This window comes from Barbus barbus (genome assembly GCF_936440315.1).
Source record: "Barbus barbus genome assembly, chromosome: 23".
In the NCBI taxonomy this organism is placed as follows: domain Eukaryota; kingdom Metazoa; phylum Chordata; class Actinopteri; order Cypriniformes; family Cyprinidae; genus Barbus; species Barbus barbus.
The window spans coordinates 6,595,686-6,617,593 of NC_136751.1; the positions used below are offsets into that span (position 1 = coordinate 6,595,686).

The 21,908-nt window shown below is 39.0% G+C and overlaps 2 protein-coding genes across 2 annotated transcripts in view; one reads left to right on the forward strand and one right to left on the reverse strand.

The window, feature by feature from the left end:
- The window catches only part of veph1 (ventricular zone expressed PH domain-containing 1), a 110,352-nt gene that overhangs the window by 71,996 nt on the left and 16,448 nt on the right, over positions 1-21,908 (reverse strand). The window contains exon 4 of the mRNA XM_079373981.1: positions 21,338-21,512. Coding sequence (XP_079230107.1) covers positions 21,338-21,512 — 175 coding nt within the window. The remainder of the gene's footprint in view (positions 1-21,337; positions 21,513-21,908) is intronic.
- Positions 2,075-6,842, forward strand: ptx3a (pentraxin 3, long a). Its single transcript, XM_079373982.1, has 3 exons — positions 2,075-2,438; positions 3,339-3,917; positions 5,455-6,842. Exons 1-3 carry the CDS (start codon positions 2,288-2,290, stop codon positions 6,084-6,086), a joined length of 1,362 nt encoding a protein of 453 aa, XP_079230108.1. The 5' UTR covers positions 2,075-2,287; the 3' UTR covers positions 6,087-6,842.

The following is a 21,908-nucleotide window of genomic DNA, read 5'->3' on the forward strand; positions in this document are numbered from 1 at the left end:
TGGATTATACTGTGCATTTTAAAACTAGATTAGAGGACTTCATTGTCTGAGCTTTGCCGTCAATTATGGTGTAGGTTCTGTTGGAATTTCTTGATCAGCACTTTTTATTCCAAGGTAGCAGATTGACGGCATTAGCCAAAGCTGACCCTCCACTGTGTTCCCTTCAGACAACGAGACCAGTCATTCACATTTGTACTGTCCAGTAACCCTGGCCTGAGTTCACATTCAGATACGCCTCCATACTTTTTGCCCCAGGCAACAAGAAGTAGACGTCTCAGTAGGGAACAACATTAATGTGGAAAATGAAACACTGTTGGGTATAATCTTCATCAGAGAAAAATCATGCAGAACAAAGAATGTGTTGATATGTAAACTTCTGTTAATGGACTGATGACTAATGTAAAGGTCACATTCTGGAAAGATTTGTTGGCATGCTGATGTTGTCGCAAACCTGGCAGTGTAAGCAGAAAAATCCATCCGTTGCAGTTAAAGGCATTTTGTGTTGCAGACATATTAATATCGACCTCAGAAAGGGTACATGTCATGGGACCTCTCTGTTTCCATACAATATATCAGCCATGCATCAGTCCAAAAAGTTTAGAAAGCATCAAATAATTTGCAGTTGGGTGTGGAGTCTTTGTTTCTGAGTAAATGTGCATGACTGTGAAAGTGGCGCCTGTGATTTGCACCAAAATTACAGCAAATTTCTATGGCCCAAATCCCAGCACCCCACACGAAACAAAACACAGAATCTGAGCCTTTCTGACAAGCATGTTTTCTTTGTGATTTATCATCCGAAATAATCAGGATCCATTAGTTCTACCCAAAATAATACATCAATTATTTTAAAACACATTATCCGTTAATACGATGAAATAAGAGACCACGAGAATGAAAAAGATGTTTTCTGTGATTTAAAAAAGTCAAACTAATCAGGATTTTAAAGTTAGGTTTTTGAACAGTGGTCCTAATCAGCAGACCCTAATCGAGAACCAGAAGCATGTCTGGTTTTCCAAGAGTGGGATATGGACTGGAGAAAAGGAGCTGGGACTAGGAAAGGGAGGGGAGGTTAAGGTTTGGATTGATGCCTGTTCACATTTGCAACAATTTTAATCAATGGTGGTAACAAGATCACTGTACTTACAGTAGTTGCTAGTAAATGTTGCTAGACGTGTTTCTGTCAATGGATGCCCTCCCTGTTAAAAAATCCAGCATATGCTAGTTAGTTCTGTTTTGTAGCATAGCAGCTGATTTGAGCTGGTTTAAGTTGGTCCTTAGCTGGTCATGAGCTAGTTTAAACTTCATGTGCTGGTCCTAAGCGCATCTCTCAAAAGCAACTATGGTCGCAAATTCCATTGTTACCAATAGAGCTCAATGGAATCTCCTGATCAGGACCAGCTCATAACCAGCTTACAACCAGTATAAACCAGCTCATAACCAACTAAGGACCAGCTTAAACCATACCTAACCAGCATATGCTGTTTTCTTTTTTAACAGGGCTGGCATCATTAATAAGCTTAACTTGCCCCAGCTTTTAAAAATCTGGTTACAAATGAGATGCACTGCAGGTAAAGACAAGCGATTCCGTCTCACAAGAGCTGGATCCTTTGCTCAACCATCTACACATCTTGTGGTACAGTAGTTACAATGTTAGATCTTTGTTAACATCTTTCAACTGCATCAGAAATATGACTACGAAATTAAGGGATGGGGGTAGGAACAGGGGTCGGCCTGAGGATTAAGATATAAGTTAGATGAAGTAAGAGGGGTCACAGGCAATATTTCTAACAGAAATTAAGTGTAAATGTTAAAACTAGGATAGAGACTTCAGGTTAGATTGGTGTTCTTGAATATTTATCCATTCATCGATTTTAGGGGTAAGTTACAGTAAGGAATTAGGTATTACAAAAATTCCTATGATTTTTCCAAGCCACTGTTTCAAAATTCACTGGTAAATTCCCTTTCAGGGTTTCAACTTGTACCTCTTCCCCAACATCCTCCCCCAATCTCTCTCTCTCTTTTGCAGGAGCAGTACAACAATTTTCCTACCCATACCTCCAACGAAGAATTTCTCACTGGAGCTAACTCTCTCTCCCCCACCTCTTTCTGAGCGCAATGTTTATATAGACCACAGAGCTCCTCTATCAGGCTCAGTTCCCTTTCAGCTGCAGTTCAACAAACAAGCAGGAGTCCAGCCAACCGATTGCTCAGCATCTAACAAGGAAGACCACCAGAGAAAAAAAAGAGACAATTATACACAAACACTGAGCCTTGTTCATACTCACACATGGCCAGCATGTGCAAGTGGACATTCCTCCAGGCCATGTGCCTGGTGCTTTCATTGTCCACGGCAGTACCTGAGAATTATGAGGATGATATCGATGTGAACTTTGGACCCAATTATTTGAACGAGATAACTGAGGAGGACCAGATGGAAGGTGAGTAACTGACAAAAATAAATAAATAAATAAATATTCCACTGTGATCAGTACTGTTAGCTGTGAGATACGGAGACATGCAAGTGGTGACAGGACAAATAAACTATGAGCGTGTGTGGAAATGTCTTTCAGAGTGGTGTTACATTGTTACAAGGAAAAAGACAAAGTAATACAAACAATGTAACTCACTGGGATCATATGTTTAAACATTTGTGAATGCAGCAATATTTGTTGCAGTATTTGTTGAAGTGTAACAGAATTCATGTTTTGTGCCATGAAGAGGTTATACTATGATTGTGTGTTGTCTTTGGAGTATACTGTATGTCTCTAACAATAGGAAAAAATCAAGGGAAAAAGAAAAATAGAATGAAGAAGCTTTTATTAACCAGATTGATGCAAGAAAAAAAAACCAACTAAACAAAATTTTCAATTTTAAACATTTTAGGTTCAATTGAAATCAAAAGAGAAGATCATTATTTTTAAATTTAGTATTCTATCTATAAGTGAACATGTCCTTATTAGATATGTGTCAGGGTGTCCAAAATATTTTTTAATCATTGAAGAAATAGATTTTGCTGTTCTGTTTGCTGAGATCATCCCATTGTTGCAGAAAACTGAAAAGTTATTCTTTGGTTGAGTTTAATCAAACTATTTTTTTTTTCTGAATTCTATATGAGTTTTCCAGATCTAAGCATTTAATCAACTATGAATTGACTTAGTTGCAGTATTTCAATGTTATAGTTCACAGAGTTCCATAGGACCATGACGCACTCTCCGCTGTTAACACTTCAAGCTCAATGGTGTCACCTTAAGTACATATAAAAATCATGTCATCTAAATTCATGTTCTCTTTCTCTTTCTACATTACTCTTCTTTCCTTTCCCTTGATTTCTCTCTCAGGGGAGACCCCCACACCTTCCCTTGAACCCTGCAAAGGTCCAGTCTTCACCAAGTGGGATAAGCTCTTCACAATGCTGGAAAATTCCCAAATGAAAGAGAACATGCTCCTGCAGTATACCGATGATATCATCAAGGTAGAGCTGCAGAGTCTGAGAGAAGAGATGTTACAGTTTGTGGCACAGTACGGCGGCTCTTGCGCATCTGCGGTTGAGAACTTGGTCCGACGGGCTGGTATTCAAACAGAGACGCGTCTGCAGAACGCTCTAGACCGTGTGCGAGAGGTCTCAGCTGATCAGTCCGCACAGCATGATGCAGCCCTGCAGCAGCTACTGGCTGCTAGCGTAAACCAGGCTGCACGGCTGGAGCGACTGGAGAACGGCTGCTTGAAATGGGGGGAAGGAGGTCTGGCCACCCAAGCCAAGAGCTTCCAGGTCCGACACCTCATGCAAGAAGTGACTGAGACAGAGAATGGAGGTAGGCTGGAGAAGACTCTGGCAACCATCGCCAGTGAGCTGCAAACCATCCGGGAACAGCTTACCATTTATACCAAATCAGTCTTTGCAAAAAGCCTTCCATCAGGTGAGACATCTAAGTTATAGAAAGTAGTCAATATTTTATCTCTATATTGAGAGGAGCATAGAGCAAAAATCATGCTGAATTCAAACTTTTGTCAATGATGCCTCAGAGTGTTTAACTATGTGCAAGAAATGGCACAGATAACAGACCACACTGTGTATGGAAAGGGTAAAACGCATATGTCGATTTATGCAATAGGACCTAAACAAAACTTCATGCACCAATTCCTACACCCTATGCAAGTATGTTGCTTTATATGAGTTAATCTTCTGAGGTCAATTTGGATAGGACTAAAACAGACCGCCAGGGTGACGATTCTGGTTTGGTGCTGTAAATTTTGAGCTGTAAATCTGCGATTTATGCAAACCACATGGTACGATCAAACCACTAGCCAACTTAGCTGACTAACACAAACACAAAGCATGTCAACTCATACGACCTCTGAGCAGACCACCATCACCCCAAGGTAGGAGGCTGATACCCCCAAAATCTGATATAAGTTTAACCCACAAAAACATTCCCCAAGCTCCTACTGAGTTGGGAAACAAACTTTGTTCGCATCAAGAGAGCTTTCATCTTGTCAGTAAGCCGGATACAGTTTCTAGTCAGCTTAAGCTAAAAATGATGCCAATGCCTTCTGCATTAAATAGCTTTGAAGAGGTAGAGTAAATGAAAGACAGAGGGAGGTATAATCATGAACACCGATGCAGGGCGACCACAACAAAGCATCCAGGGGGAAAAACAGAACCAGATGAGACTGTTTAGAGAATGACTTAGCCTTCCTCCATTCTCCCAAAGCAGGAAACCCAAGACAAATGTAATGAAAATATTGTAAGCTACGGTAGAAAGGAGAGCCGTGGCCTGTCATAGCAAAGAAATCACCCATAGGAGAGAGAATGTACCAATCCCATTAACCAAGCCCCCTTAAGTCCCTTTCAGTTTTACAAGCCTTCCACTGTAATTGAGTTCCTTCTGGTTGAAGGTCCTCTCAATGGTTATGGCAGCGCACAAAACTGGCCATCCGTATAAAACATGCTCATGCAAGCATGAGCTTACAAAAGACAACTGCACAGGGACGATCATAATTGGGTTATACCTGATCATTTCTCCTTATATTTAGCAGTGAATAAATATTAAAAGCACAATAAAAAGAAGTCTCTTGATCTTTGTTGCTCTTTGGGAGGCTCAGCAGAAACAAATCCTGGACTGGATTCACAATGACTAAATGTTTACAATGTAACTCATTACTTGGAAAACCCCCAATAAAATATAAAGGATGCGCTAAAGACTACATCACAAAACATTTTTATTATTTACACTTTGCGATGAACCCTCCTTGAAAGATTTGTGTGATGGTTAGATAGGTTAGACAGATAAAATCATAAGCCTTCAGTGATGCAATCGTATGTACCTATTGATGGGTGGAGTGGTGGAGTGAAAATAAAATAAATAGGGTAAGAGACATCATAACAGATCAATTTTGTTCCTTCTAACAGCGGATAATCAAAGTTTCTCTCTCTCCATTCTTCTTCCTTTCCAGGCTGTGACACTGGGCTGCTCTTCCCCACACGTTCATCTACAGCTCATGTTGAAGTCTCACCCAAGACACCCTTTCAGACCAATGCCGTCACTATTTGCCTGTGGGTGAAACCAACTCAGGTGCTCAACAAGACCATCCTCTTCTCGTACAGTACAACTGGCAATGCCTACGAACTCCAGCTGGTGTTGAATGGACAGAGTGTCTTCTTTACCGTCGATGGTGAAACCCATTTGGTGCAAGCTTCAGGGGCAGCTCAAGAGGGTCAGTGGGTGCACATTTGTGCAGTCTGGAGTTCACAGCAGGGCTTGGCTTCACTGTGGGTGAATGGTCAACAAGCTGCAAGCTCTCCTGGAGTGGCTGAAGGTCATGAGTTACGCAGCAAAGGAAGCATACTATTGGGACAAGAGTATGGACGTTTCTTCAGGCATCTTAGTATCCCAGACACATTTGATGCGGAGCTGGCCTTCACAGGGAAGATGACTGGAGTGAACATGTGGGACCGCGTTTTGAATTCAAAAGAGATATCTCAGCAAGCACGGCTCGATGGGAGTGGTTGTGGTATCCATGGTAATGTTGTGGCATGGGGTGTTTCTGACATTGAGCCAAAAGGGGGTGTCAAGTTAATATACTAAATTTCTCTACTGTCTTAACCACCTGAGCCTTGTATACAAATCAGCTGAACTCCTACAAGCACATATTAAGACCCTGCTTTGCTACACCTGCACAAAACAATAATTTTCCTCTCCTTAAATGTGCAAAAAATGCTCTCTCATAGGGAAAATGTGATTTAGCAAGTTACAATAGTTAAACTGCTGCCATTGGAGGGACATTATATATCTTTTTTTATTATTACAAACTGTTCTGTTTTCAAGAATGTTTAATACAAAATGGAGGGATTTAAAAAATATATATATATATATTATGTATCGTCAAACTATTTATCTTGATTGGTAATGTTTACATTCTGATTTGACTTAATTTTTAATCTATTTGTAATGTAATACTTCAGTCCATTGTTATTTTTATGTAGTTTTTTTTTCAAACAATAGGCTCTGTTACATATCTTGTGATGGCCAATTTAAAATATTGTGTTATGAGTTCTGCTAATGAATAACTTTTTTGTCTTTGGTTTGTATTTTTACCACAAGATGGATGCTAAGTTTTGATGATGGAACTGTGGAAAATGTTTACAAATTGTGACTTTATTTTTATGTTTCCACTGATGTGATTAAATGTATTATGTTTTTTGTTAAGAGGCTAAGATGAATGTATAATGTACATAGATATTTTTTCTGAGGGTTGGGGAAAACAAACCATAATAAAAATGTAAAACTGAAAATATCAATGAATTGTCATTCAGGATCAATGAATAAAAATAGATCAAGAGGTGAGTGTTTTATTTAATAGCACATAACAGTTAATTGTGATATATACATTATTTAGTGATTCAATCACTGATCTATTATAGAGAACTGGATTGCTCTTGACATCATGAACTTGAAGCAGCCATACATTCCATTGAATTAATAGGAAGTCATACGAATTTAATGAGAAAACATCCCTTAACAAGTCAGCGTTTTTAAATCTTAAAGTCCCCCTGTAGTGAAAATCAAGTTTTTTTATGTTGTTTATTTGTCTGTGTGGTGTTTTTAATATGCTTTTAGACAAACCATGTGCCAATCCATTAATCAACACCATTGCTGAGTATTTTCTCCTTAAAACTGTAGTTTGCCAATGGCACTCCCAGAAATGCAGCTTGAAACAGCCCTCGGGTTGCTACATCACAAACCAATAACTAGCATGCAAAATATACCAATACCAGCACAAAACCAAACATAAATTAGAGCAAAAAACCCATGAAGCCGTGGTTTAAAATAGCTTGAATGTAACTCAACACCCTTGCCTCATTTACTATACGCTGATCTATGAATATGCGAATTAGCCCCGCCTCCACTGAGTCGCAGCAGCCAGTGCCTCCTGATCTACTGAACTGTAGTAAATGCAAAACAATTGCATACACAGATAATGACTGATAAAGCTATGTTTTTACTAGCAGACAACTACAGTGAATACTGTAACATTCATTAAAGTTACTTACATGATGATGTTGTGTCCTCAAAATGCTGTCAAGACTGAATGCAGCCGTTTGTGATTCTTAATTTGTGCCCACGAGCATACGTGTGTGAAGTGCAGACACCGAGGCAGGAGAGGTGGGTCTGACTCCGGGCTACTTTTACACTGTTGCCGCGGGTTATAATGCAAGTTAGCGGTTCTAAATTCACATTAAGGCATGAGAAAATTATTTTCACAAGAAAAAACTTTTAAATACGTCATTTTGATGATCAAAGATAAGTTTTAAGGGATAAAATATTTGACTACAGGGGGACTTTAAGTATCCCTGTACATTCTTACAATGCAAACACCCTAGGCATGTAAACGGTTATTTGTTTAATGTCGGGAATTTCCCGTTTATTAAAAAGTTATGTTCATATACATTACAGTAGCGAACATCAGATGGACGAGATTCTCAACATATATATAACAAATGACAATGTGCTCATTCTGAAATCTGAATCTGCTTTGTATACACATATAACTTCATTCGCCTTGTACTGTTATTCATAGTTTATGTAATTTTGTTATAGTATTTTTATTCACACCGTAGGCTAACTGCAAATGTTTCAACAATGATTTCATTAACAGCATTCATTTTGAAGCAGGTAATGATGTAAACTGTGGTTAAATTAATTATTAATTTAACATACAGTATATACATAACATTTTACATGGGAACGGTAAGGCTAGTAAAATGCCATATTTGCGCGATCGGAGAGTCTGCAATAGATGTTGCTCAATCAGAACATTAATAATATACACATCATAACTTATTCAGAGAAATAACTGACTACATAAAGTACAGACTTAAAGGGGTCATCGGATGCAGAATTCACTTTACAAGTTGTTTGAACATAAATGTGTGTTGGAAGTGTGTGTACACATCCATCCTATAATAATAAAAATCCACCCAGTGTTTTTTTTTAAATCCCTAATTTAAAATCCCCTTTCTCAAATCAGGCTGTTCTGGGACCCCTGTCAGAATGATATAGTTCTGTACAGGCCCCTCCCACGATAGTTGATTGACAAGGCCGTCTTACCTTAGACCCGCCCTGAGAGAGCAGTCATCAGTCCACCATAGTGTTGACTCCGGTGCAGGTGAAGACAAGAATGTCTTTGATTAAGTGATTGAAGTGTTCTGTTGTTGGATGTCATAATGAACATAGCAGTCGTCAGTTACTCCCGACATCTGAGCTGCTGAAGACGCAGAGGATTAACGTTAATTTCGCTTTTGAAGGGAATGCGCCGATCTCCGATCTACATAAATGTGTCTATGTTCGCACGAATCATATAAAATCCGGGTATCTCTTGTTTTTTGAAACCACAATAATGGGGAAGACTGCTGACTTGGCAATGGTCCAGAAGACAACCATTGACACCCTCCACAAAGAGGTTAAGTCACAGAGGGTCATTACTGAAAGGAGTGGCTGTTCACAGAGTGCTGTATCAAAGCCTATTAAATGCAAAGTTGACTGGAGGGAAGAAATTGGGTAGCAAAAGGTGCACAAGCAACAGGGATGACCACAAGCTTGAGAATACTGTCAAGCAAAGCTGATTCAAACACTTGGGAGAGCTTCACAGGGAGTGAACTGAAGCTGGAGTCAGTGCATCAAGAGTCACCACGCTCAGATATCTTCAGGAAAAGGGCTACAAAGCCACTTCTGAACCAAAGACAACATCAGAAGTGTCTTACCTGGGCTGTGGAGAAAAAGAACTGGACTGTTGCTCAGAGGTCCAAAGTCCTCTTTTCAGATAAAAGTAAATTTTGCATTTCATTTGGAAATCAAGGTCTGGAGTAAGACTGGAGAGGCACAGAATCCAAGCTGCTTGAAGTCCAGTGTGAAGTTTCTGAAGTCAGTGATGATTTGGGGTGCCGTAACGTCTGCTGGTGTTGGTCCATTGTGTTTTATCAAGTCCAAAGTCAATGCAGCCGTCTCCCAGGAGATTTTGGAGCACTTTATGCTTCCATCTGCTGACAAGCTTTATGGAGATGCTGGTTTCCTTTTCCAGCAGGACTTTAGCACCTGCCCACAGTGCCAAAACCACTTCCAAGTGCTTTGCTGACCATGATATTACTGTGCTTGATTGGCCAGCCAACATGCCTGCCCTGAACCCCATAGAGAATCTATGGGATAGTTTCAAGAGAAAGATGAAAAACAGTGGATCCAACAATACAGACGAGCTGAAGGCCTCAGCAGAGCCACAGGCTGATCGCTTACATGCCTTTCCTCACTGATGCTGGAGCTTGTGCTAAAGGAGCCAAGTATCGGGTGCATAAATGAACATACTTTAAAGAACTTGGACTTTTCTGTTTTGCAAATCCTTTTTTTTTTATTGATCTTAGGAAATATTCTAATATATTGAGATACTGGATTTTTGACTTTCATAAATTGTAAGCTCTAATCATCAAAATGAAAACAAAAAAACTTTTGAAATGTTTTACTTTACATGTAATGAATCAAGAATATATGAAAGTTTCACTTTTTGAAATAAGGTACAAAAAATAATGAATTTTTTCACGATATTCTAATTTTTGGAGATGCACCTGTAAAAGGGTTTTTTATGAATCTTTGCAAATTGCCTTTCCTAATAATGTGCTAGTTAGCCAGTTTCGCGGTATGTTATAGACTTTTCATTAAGACCCTAAAGAATCATATCAACTTGTGGAAAATGGGTGTCCGATGACCCCTTTAAAGACATTAAGCTTTATTTCCAAGATGATGCATGGTAAGCTTTTAATTTCAGTACAACGTAGAGCAATATAGTAACAGAGGCTTGTATAATATTATTCATTATATATTCAGATCAATTTCTGATACTAATACATTCATGTTTAATAATTCCTGAATAATTACGTACATAAAGAAATTGGCTATATTTTGTGTTGGATCAGATAACGTTACCTGTGTCGGCAAGTGTGCAGCAGCAGACACACCCACCTTAACGATTTAAATATATTGTTTATTCTCCCCCAAAAAAAACATATACAGTTGTGTGAAAAAGTGTTGGCCCCCTTCCTGATTTTTTATTTTTTTGCATGTTTGTCACACTTTAATGTTTCAGATCATCAAACAAATTTAAATATTAATCAAAGATAACAAGTAAACACAACATGCAATGAAGGGTTTTTTTAATGAAGTAAAACAAAATCCAAACCCACATGGCCCTGTGTGAAAAAGTGTTTGCCGCTGCTGAGCAAAAAGAACATAAAGGCTTGTCTCAGTTTTGCCAGAAAACATCTTGATGATCCCCAAGACTTTTGGGAAAATACTCTGTGGACTGACGAGACAAAAGTTTAACTTTTTGGAAGGTGTGTGTCACATTACATCTGGCGTAAACGTAACACAGCATTTCAGAAAAAGAACATCATACTAACAGTAAAATATGGTGGTGGTAGTGTGATGGTCTGGGGCTGTTTTGCTGCTTCAGGACCTGGAAGACTTGCTGTGATAAATGGAAGCATGAAGTCAGCTGTCTACCAAAAAATCCTGAAGGACAATGTCCGGCCATCTGTTCGTGACCTCAAGCTGAAGCAAACTTGGGTTCTGCAGCAGGACAATGATCCAAAACACACCAGCATATCCACCTCTGAATGGCTGAAGAAAATCAAAATGAAGACTTTGGAGTGGCCTAGTCAAAGTCCTGACCTGAATCCTATTGAGATGCTGTGGCATGACCTTAAAAAGGCGGTTCATGCTCGAAAACCATCCAATGTGGCTGAATTACAACAATTCTGCCAAGATGAGTGGGCCAAAATTCCTCCACAGCGCTGTAACAGACTCATTGCAAGTTATCACAAACGCTTGATTGCAGTTGTTGCTGCAAAGGGTGGCCCAATCAGTTATTAGGTTTAGGGGGCAAGCACTTTTTCACACAGGGCCATGTGGGTTTGGATTTTGTTTTCCCTTCATAATAAAAAACTTCATTCAAAAACTGCATGTTGTGTTTACTTGTGTTATCTTTGATTAATATTTAAATTTGTTTGATGATCTGAAACATTAAAGTGTGACAAACATGCAAAAAAATAAAAGATCAGGAAGGGGGCCAACACTTTTTCACACCACTGTAAATTGCAGATAACATCTGAAGTAAAAATGAATTTACATACACATAACATAAAAACGAATCCTGTGTGACTGATTCGCTTCAAATCAGGTGATGCTGATAGGGAATAGTAAGATGGCGGCTCGAAAAATTCTGGTGGCTTCACTGCCTGTTGGCAGTTTAGAATGCAATGAGCGATCAAGTCATTATATATAGATGAGTGGATTCAATACATTATGATGCATAATTATTCCATAACCAACAGCTAAATCATTCTTAAATTAAAACTATGCAAAGAGTTTAGTACCAGTGAGACTGTGAAAAAATGTCAGTGAGTGTGGCCTTGTCCCAAATGACACAAAACGTTTACTTGTGACAGCTATCCCATATCTGTAAAGTCAGCGAAACTACAGGTTACTGCATTCCCAACCCCTTTACAGCCACTATGAAAGGGTGGACTCAGATAAGAAACACAACAGTTTAAAGGTATGGTTACATTTACTGTTGTTACACAACGGATTCGTTAGTCATGCAGATTAACCAAAAAGTTGCTTCGTTTGAAAGTGACTCCTGTGTGAGCTGTGCTTCATACACTACTGACAACAGACAATGGACCTTTTTGCCTGCAAAATTCTGTTGAAATTTTGCTAACATGACTCAACCCTACCATAACATTTGAAACAGGGTTAGTGAATCTCGACTATCAGTTTTAATATCTCTTGGTTTGCCTCTCACTCTCGCTCTCTCTTTTAATAGAAAAGAGTCATATAAAAGTGACCTTTTAGTTAATGTCTTTGGACTATTATGCTCAACAAAAATGATCAGACTTGTACAATAAGATTGTGTATTTTAAAAAATCAAGTAAATCAATTAATCGAAAACAGGACAAAACATCACAGGCCACATTAAGCGTCTGGTACAACTGAGCCTGGTTTCTCCCAAGGTTTTTTCCTCCATTCTGTCACAGAGGGGGTTTTGGTTCCTTGCCGCTGTCACCTCTGGCTTGCTCAGTTGAGGACACTTAATTTCTAGCGATTATCGTCAATTTAAATTCACAGATACTATTTAAACTAAACTGAGCTAGACAGTGACATCTCTGAATTCAATAATGAAAAGCCTTTAACTGAAAGTTGAGTGTTTAATCTTATCATTATACACTAACACTCTATCCTCCAATGTGATACTGTTAAGTGCTTTGACACAATCTGTATTGTTAAAAGCGCTATATAAATAAAGGTGACTTGACTTGGTATTTTACATGTGTAACATGCAACATAACCAAGGATCTGGATGAGACTGGTCACGGGTCAGCATAAAAGAGAAACAAATCATTGGCTTAGCAAAAGCACTCGGGCCTCAGACTGATTAGTGGATCCAGATGGTGGTAGGGAGACTACATTCTTGAAGGGATATTATTAATAATGAGCATTGCTGGAGGGAGTTTGGGAGCCATTCAAAAGCTTTAATGTTTCAAAGATGCTCTTTTCCACCTCTACCTTTCCTGCTCCTGTAGTGAGTGTACACACCAGGGGAGCTGTGTCTCTAACACACTCCAGACCACTACAAACACTCATCGTACTACGACATGACTCCAACATGAGACCCCTGTGTCTACAGACTAAGGAAACATGAGAGCTCATGGTGAAACACCTACATAGCTCAGCAAAACATTTTAAAGAGACTAAGTGATTAAGTTGTTGACTGTCCTGCTGAAAAGAGCAGCATACACTATCGTTTTTTATGGTGGTGGTGTCCCAACTAGTCTTCTACACTAATCAAAATGTTTTTTTTGAGTAGGGTTACTTACCACCAGTAGCCAATAAGTCATTGCTGAAGTACAGCTGGTCATGGTCTTCTTTTTCTTTACTTACCAAGATAAATGTTTGATTTTCAAAAAGCCATTTGTCAGAATGAGCCTGGCCTGAGCATTAAATAGACCATGAAATTTGTAATCTAATTGTCGTACCAATGAAGTAGTTGTTTCTATGAATCACTGCTCTACACTTCCTTTCGCATTGTTCAGTGTTTAACCCCTCGATGGTACCCCACAAAACCTAACCTGAACCCCATTACCTCACCGCACATCCTGCTTTATGGACTATGAAGAGGTTGCACATTATTGGTTTCCTGTGAACCCATGGGAAGTAGGACCAGGGTGGTGATAATGAGAGAAGGGGAAAGGAGACTGATTAAGAGGACAGACACCAATGGGAGGCTTGAGGAAGGACAAGTTTGAGCTAAGTTCTAAAAATCCCATTAGCTAAAAATCCTCTGTAGTTGCTCTGCTATAATGCATATGCAGAAGCTGCAAAACCTGATATGCTTATACTGGAAATAAAAACTATTGCTGTAAGTTAAACCAAGTATTGCAAAATCACTGAGTCATGCTGAATTTCGGTAAGGAAATGTAGACCACTAATTTCTCGAGAGTTGACGATCCTGGTGTTGTTTTTGTGTCCTGTGCTGTGTTATGTAGATTTTGAGAAAGAGTGAGTTGGGTAAGTCCTCTGTTTTCTATCTCTAGTGCAGGCTGGATTCATTCCAGAGGTTCTGCTAACACACATATCGGCTTTCTTCTCCCACTCAGCCCTCTGGAGTGCTGTGATGGTACAAGATGTAATCAAAGGAGACCTGAGAGCACATATACACAATGCATCGGGCATATGGAAACCTAAACATTTCAATGCAAGCTGCTTAACTGAAGTGGTCAGTCAATTGTAGACTGAACCTCGGGCTCCAAAAACCTGGCCAACTGTTGAGTGGAAGTTGTCATGACAGTTTCAAAACTGAGAATTACGTAACCAGTTCTTGGATGAACATGATGGTCAAGCAGCAAGCCCAGTTTTAAGACAATACACTTCATTTAGATCTCTAACCCCCATGAACAGTTGAATAATACATATTAAAACCCAAGAGGGACCTTCTTCATCTGAGGCAATGTTTTTTTGTGTGTTGGCAAGAAGCAGAATGTTGAATAAATAGAATGAAACTACATAAATAAATAGAAATAGAATGTAGAAAGTAGAATGAGGAACCTGTCTGTACACCGCTGTGGCAGGTTTGGATGGATATCCGCTTGACAGATATTTGGTTTATTTGCTGAACAAACAAATATCTTAAATAATATCTCAAGTCTGTGGTAACTCTCTTCATGATGTGGGATGAAGAGACTGAAGCAGGAAGCCAAAAGAAAAGGGATGATGGGGTTTCTCTATTGTGATTTTGCAGTGCCATGCTCACAACAAATCAAAAATTATATATCAAAGGACGCCAGTGTTTGTATTTTCAATATTTGGATGCTGTTTTTTATTTGTAGATCACACAGTCTCCTCCTTCAAAATGGCCAGAATAAGAACAAGCATACCAAACTTCATGTAGATAGTGAAAAGATTATCTATCACTTTTCCCTGAGGAATGAACATGCCAGGTGGTCAAATAGAACACTTACAAAATGTTTCCAGGTGATCTCTTTAAGAGGGCATATCACTTGTAGCTGTCCGACAGTACAAATTTATTGATCCAACTATAAGAAATTATGAAACTGTTGCAGAATATGAAGATATCGGATTTATATCCTTATCTCTAACATGACCACGCTATACCATCATTTCAGTGCTTCAGTATTTATTCTGTGGCTCAGTTAAAAGGCATTTACAATATGGTTGTCCTTTGGCTGACCCAAACTACAATATATAACCATGAACTGAGGTCAATGTACATTTCACCACACTATTCCCTAATGAAGCCATGTTTGTTTTTCGCCTCTGATGACTCTGGCCAACAAACTCCCCAATTGACCCTTCCTTTATGACAGAGTTTTAACACAAGTATTAGAACCACACCAATGAGATCTTTATCTTCAATGGGCAACAATTTGCGTGAGTGGAGTGTTTGAACAGCTGACATTATAGTGTATTTTGGCACATACACCATGTTAAATATACCATCCATTCCTCGTACGACTCGTAAAAAAATGCTAATCTTTCACTCAAAAAACTGTCAATTACATGTACTTCAATCAATTTAGAAGAACAATGGATGTAATAAACTTTGCTTCATTGTGGATGTCTCAAATGACCCATTTAACTGCGTGGTTTTGGGACCAAAAACCAGAACCACACACTGCGGGCCAGGAAGACCACATGTCATCTACACCATGCCAATGTTGTGGGTGGCACACTAGTGCTGTGGAAACTAAACAGTCACTGGTCTCTGTGTGTGGATATTCTTGTAAAGGCACAAAGGGACTGCTTCTCTAATTACCACAAAGGCAATGAGGTGCACAGTCTGGAAAGCACTGAATCATGGGGAATATAATTGTTTTGTACCTTCCATGACTCACCATTCTATTCTACTGCGTAATCAAATACAGCAATACGGTGATGTTGACTTTGCCAAGTAGGACGTGTTCCTGGATCAACATCTGTTGTTGGTCCTGGAACAATATTCTTGTCAAACAAACAGCCCTAAACCCAATGCTACACCTAATAATATTTCCTAACTAGGATCAATGCAACAAGTTTGTCTGCCTAGAATAAATGTGAAACTGGTGTTGTACCATGATACACAGCCAATCAGAAAATATTAAATGTTTATTCAGGGCGTTCTTACTCCTAACTTGTCACATATTGATGCTTGGTCAGGATGCCTCGGCATCACTTTTTAACACTCAGGGTAACCCTTTAGCGTCAGGTCATGACGCATGTGTAAAAGTATAAATTTTAATTTAAAAAAAAGTAAAGTATGGATATAAATATCCATACTTTCATAGGTATTAGAGCATCTAACCCCACTCCTACCCTAAACCAATCCACTTCTCAACAACATAAACACATAACAGGCAAAATCACAGGTAGGCTATATATTGTATAAACATTTATTTAAGTGTATTTATTAATACTCCAATATGTAATTTCATCATAGCGAGATTCCCATGCTCATCGTGTCTGTGTATGATGCCAAAGATTTCTCATTAAAAGCAATGGAGCACACTGCACATAAAAAAAAACTACGCTAAAGTGTACCCTGGGCGTTAAAAAGGGATCCTGACCAAGTGTCAATATGTAACAAATTGGGAGTGAGAATGTGTTGGTTTATTTGTGAATGCGTGTTTTGAGTTTGAGCTCCATCAAGTTGATTCTTTATCGTCTATTTTCTATCTTAAAAACAATTTTATACACTATCATTTTCGTTTCTATAATGTGTGAATATATCCCCTATAGCATTCTAAAACAAAACCAATCAGAGCGCCTTGTTATCACTAGTTTTATTTTGATTTCTCGAGTCTGCTATTAGCTTATAGCCCGTTAGCATCGGCAACGTGGCTGCCGCTAATCTCGCTTACATTGCTAATACTCTATTCACACACATTACCATTGTTTCACTGTTACTTGCTTAAATGGCTACTGTGTATAGACTAGAAGTCTGCTACCCGACCCGAGCCCGACGGGTCCCGAAAAATGTGCGGGTTTCGGGTCGGGTTCGGGTTAATGTTTATTGAACAGCGTCGGGTTCGGGTTTGTAACTAAGAAAAACTAAATAGGCTATATATAGTTTGCGTGCCGTGTGCTTTGCCTGCTTGCTGTGTTGTGGTGACCGGCACGCGCGAGAGAGAAAGTTGCGTGCGCAGATGTGCAATGTGCATCTGCTACACAGACCACAGACACACAGGCTCTACCTGTGTGTCTGTGGTCTGTGTAGCCCAGGGGTGGGCAACACAGCTCAAGGGCCACACTGGGTTTTAAAATTTGACAGAGGGCCGGCCCAGTAGCAGATTATGAAACACGATCTCATGAAAGTGCGTATCTATACCACAAATTAATTTCTAGTGCCATTTATACACCAAAAATGTTTTTTGCATGCATATGCTACGTACTGTAAACCCCTTGGTTAGGATTAGGGGTGCGGAGTGCGTGCCTATTACACCCCATAAAGTGCGTATCATATGCACACGAAAACTGCGTATCATAAGCACTACAGATACAATTCGTGGTATTCGCACTTTCATGAGATCGGACTGAGCAAACACATTTACGTTGTGGCAACGTCTGCGCGAAATTCAACAACTGAGAGACGACATTCTGACAATTAATTTTTTATGCTAAATATCCCCCATTTAGCATGTTATGTTTTGAGGTTAATTTTTAATTAGTCAGATGTTAGATAACCTCGGGTTCGGGTCGGGTTCGGGCTTAACATGTAAATGTATTTGTCGGGTCGGGTTAAATGATCGCGGGTACGGGCCGGGTTCGGGCTTCAGTTTAAAGCCCGTGCAGACCTCTAGTATAGACCGCCAGGGCCATATACAGATTTCCTAAAAGAATTTGCAGATTTCCTCTCAGATCTATTAGTTAATGTTGATAAAGTGCTAATTGTCAGAGATTTTAACATTCACGTTGATAATACAAATGATGCGTTAGGACTTGCATTTACTGACCTAATAAACTCTTTTGGAGTCAAGCAAAACGTCACCGGGCCCACTCATCGTTTTAGTCATACGCTAGATTTAATTATATCGCATGGAATTGATCTTACGGATATAGATATCGTACCTCAAAGTGATGATGTTACTGATCATTTCCTTGTATTGTGCATGCTGCGTATTACTGATATTAGTTATATGGCTCCGCGTTATCGTCCGGGCAGAACTATTGTTCCAGCCACCAAAGACAGATTCACAAATAACCTGCCTGATTTATCTCAACTGCTCTGTGCCCATAAATACACATGAACTAGACGAAATGACTAGCAACATGGGCACTATCTTCTCTAATACATTAGAAGCTGTTGCCCCCCTCAAATTGAAAAAGGTTAGAGAAAAACGTACTGCACCATTGTACAACAGTTATACCAATTCTCTCAAGAAAGAAACTCGTAATCTTGAGTGCAAATGGAGAAAAACTCTGAAGTTTTTAGAATTGCATGGAAAAACAGTATGTCCAGCTATAGACAGGCTCTAAAAGCTGCCAGGGCAGAGCATATCCGCAAACTCATAGATAATAACCAAAACAATCCAAGGCTCTTATTTACCACAGTGGCTAGATTAACAAATAAACAGACGCCACCCGATCAAAATATTCCCTCACAGTTTAATAGTAATGACTTTATGAATTTCTTTACTGATAAAATAGATAACATCAGAAATACAATATCAAATGTAGATTCTACTGTGTCTAGTATTTCAGCTTCATTCATCGCACCCAAAGAAAAACTGCAGTGCTTTACAACTATAGGACAGGAAGAGCTAAATAAACGTATCAGTGCATCTAAACCAACAACATGTTTATTAGATCCTGAATCCACTAAACTACTGAAAGAGTTGTTACCTGTAGCAGAAGAACCACTTCTCAATATTATTAACTCATCGTTATCTTTAGGTCACGTCCCAAAACCATTCAAGCTGTAAACCACAACTTGATTCTAATGAACTGGCAAATTACAGACCCATTACATATCTTCCGTTTATGTCTAAAATTTGAGAAAAAGTTGTGTCTGCTCAATTGTGCTCCTTCTTGCAAAAAAAATATCTCTATGAAGAATTTCAGTCAGGTTTCAGGCCCAATCATAGTACAGAAACTGCACTTGTTAAAATTACAAATGACTTGCTTCTTGCTTCAGATCAAGGCTGCACCTCATTGCTAGTATTACTTGATCTTAGTGCTGCGTTCGACACTATAGACCATGACATACTCATAGATCGATTACAAAACTATACTGGTATTCAAGGGCAGGCTTTAAGATGGTGTAGATCCTACCTGTCCGATCGCTACCACTTTGTTCATTTAAATGGGGAGTCATCTCAATTATCACCAGTAAAGTATGGAGTACCACAAGGATCTGTCCTAGGTCCTCTGCTATTTTCAATATACATGTTGCCTCTTGGTAATATTATTAGTAAATACAGGATTAGTTTTCATTGTTATGCTGATGATACTCAACTATATATCTCAACAAGACCAGATGAAACTTCTAAACTATCTAAGCTAATAGATTGTGTAAAAAATTTAAAAGATTGGATGACCAATAATTTCCTCCTATTAAATTCAGATAAGACAGAGATATTACTTATTGGACCAAAAAACATTACACAGAATCTCTTGGATTACAATTTATAACTAGATGGATGCACTGCTACGTCCTCTAAAGTCAAAAATCTGGGTGTTATATTAGACAGCAACTTGTCCTTTTAAAATCATATTTCCCATGTTACAAAAACAGCATTCTTCCATCTTAGAAACACTGCCAAGCTTCGAAACATGCTACCTGTTTCTGATACAGAAAAGCTAGTTCATGCATTCATGACCTCTAGACTGGACTATTGTAATGCACTGCTAGCTGGTTGTCCTGCATCTTCAATAAACAAGCTACAGATAGTCCAAAATGCAGTGGCTAGAGTTCTTACCAGGTCAAGAAAATATGATCATATTACCCCAATTTTACAGTCTCTGCACTGGCCTAACTTGTCTTCTATCACGCTACAATCCAACCCGCTCCCTAAGGTCGCTAAACTCTGGACTTTTGGTAGTACCTAGGATAGCAAAGTCCACGAAAGGAGGTAGAGCTTTTTCACATTTGGCTCCCAAACTCTGGAATAGCCTTCCTGATAACGTTCGGGGTTCAGACACACTCTATCTCTTTAAATCTAGATTAAAGACACATCTCTTTAACCAAGCATTCACATAATGCATCTTATAATCTTGTACTGCAGCTATATCTGATCAAATGTACATTATTATTATTCTTTAGCTTGGGTTGAACAAATCATTTTTGCTTAGATGGAGCAGCAGCTACGCTAATTATGTCTCTATTTGTTTCTTTGTTTCTGCCACAGAAGCTTCAGTCTGTATCCAACCCTTAAATGATCTGAGATGACCGAACAACTGAGAAAAGATGATGCCAACCCCTCAGAGGACCTCAGAGGATGCCAATGCTCAGACAACATACAGAATTACCAAATTTTGCCATAAGCTTAAATATATTAAGGTTCTGCAATATATAAATATATTGTGGAAACTTAATTTCGTGTAGAGCTGCTTTGCAACGATTTGTATCGTAAAAAGCGCTATACAAATAAACTTGAACTTGGTTTATTGTAAAGTTATGAAGAGGGACAAATGTGACCCTGGACCACAAAACCAGGCATAAGTGTAAATTTTTCAAAATTGAGATGTATACATCATCTGAACGCTGAATAAATAATCTTTCCTTTGATGTATGGTTTGTTAGGATAGGACAATATTTGGCCGAGATACAACTATTTAAAAATCTGGAATCTGAGGGTGCAAAAAAATCTAAATACTGAGAAATTGCCTTTAAAGTTGTCTAAATGATGTTCTTAGCAAAGCATATTACTGATCAAAAATTAAGTTTTAATATATTTACGGTAAGAAATTTACAAAATATTTTCATGAAACATGATCTCTACTTAATATCCTAATGCAGGGGTTTTCAACCTTTTAGGACAATAATTTTGCTTACAATTGTGGCTAGTAAGGAAAAGACCTCTGATTTAAATTGAAGAGAAAGATAAAAATATAAAGACCTTTCATCACTTGTCACTTTAACACGCCGTGACAGAATGTGACTGTTACATCCCTGTGTTGATCCAGGAACATGTGGCACTTGGTGAAACCACCATAACCCAGAGGATCTTGTGTTTGTCTATGGCATGTCAGTGACCTACCGTGACCTCTCCCGCCCCATGGACCCCATGTTGCACCCCTACCTCCCAGCACGCTGCAGGTGATGGCCTCTGTGTGTTGCGCCAGGAGTTCAGCTTTAGCAATGGCAGCCAGTGACAAGTAGCTGGACATGTTTCTGCTCAGCTCTTGATTCCCCTGCTGCAAGAACCGCACTGCCACAGGGACCGCTAATGCCATCACGAGAGGCCTGTTGTAATTCTGGAAAAAAACAAATCAATCCAACTTTAGACCTGCATCTCAGGTCACAGACTCTTTCAATTAACCGTAAACTGTTTACTAGTTACGACCACAAACTTTGAAGCCTGAATTGAGACTCTAAATTAGAAGTTTCATTCAAATAAGGCAAAATCAATGTACCAGCGTGTGCTAATTCTGTATGCCAATAAAGATTTTAATAGATTCAGGGAGTGATCACATATGGGTTAGCTGGCTGCTTAGTTAATTGAATAAAAATAATAAAAATAACAAGAGATACTATGTAAGGCATATAAGGCAGCAGTAAACATTTCAAACGATTCAAATGAACTGAACACAGAAAGTATGTGAAAAGTTCTGCTGCCGCCTAGTGTAGACGATGTGAACATGTCAGATCGA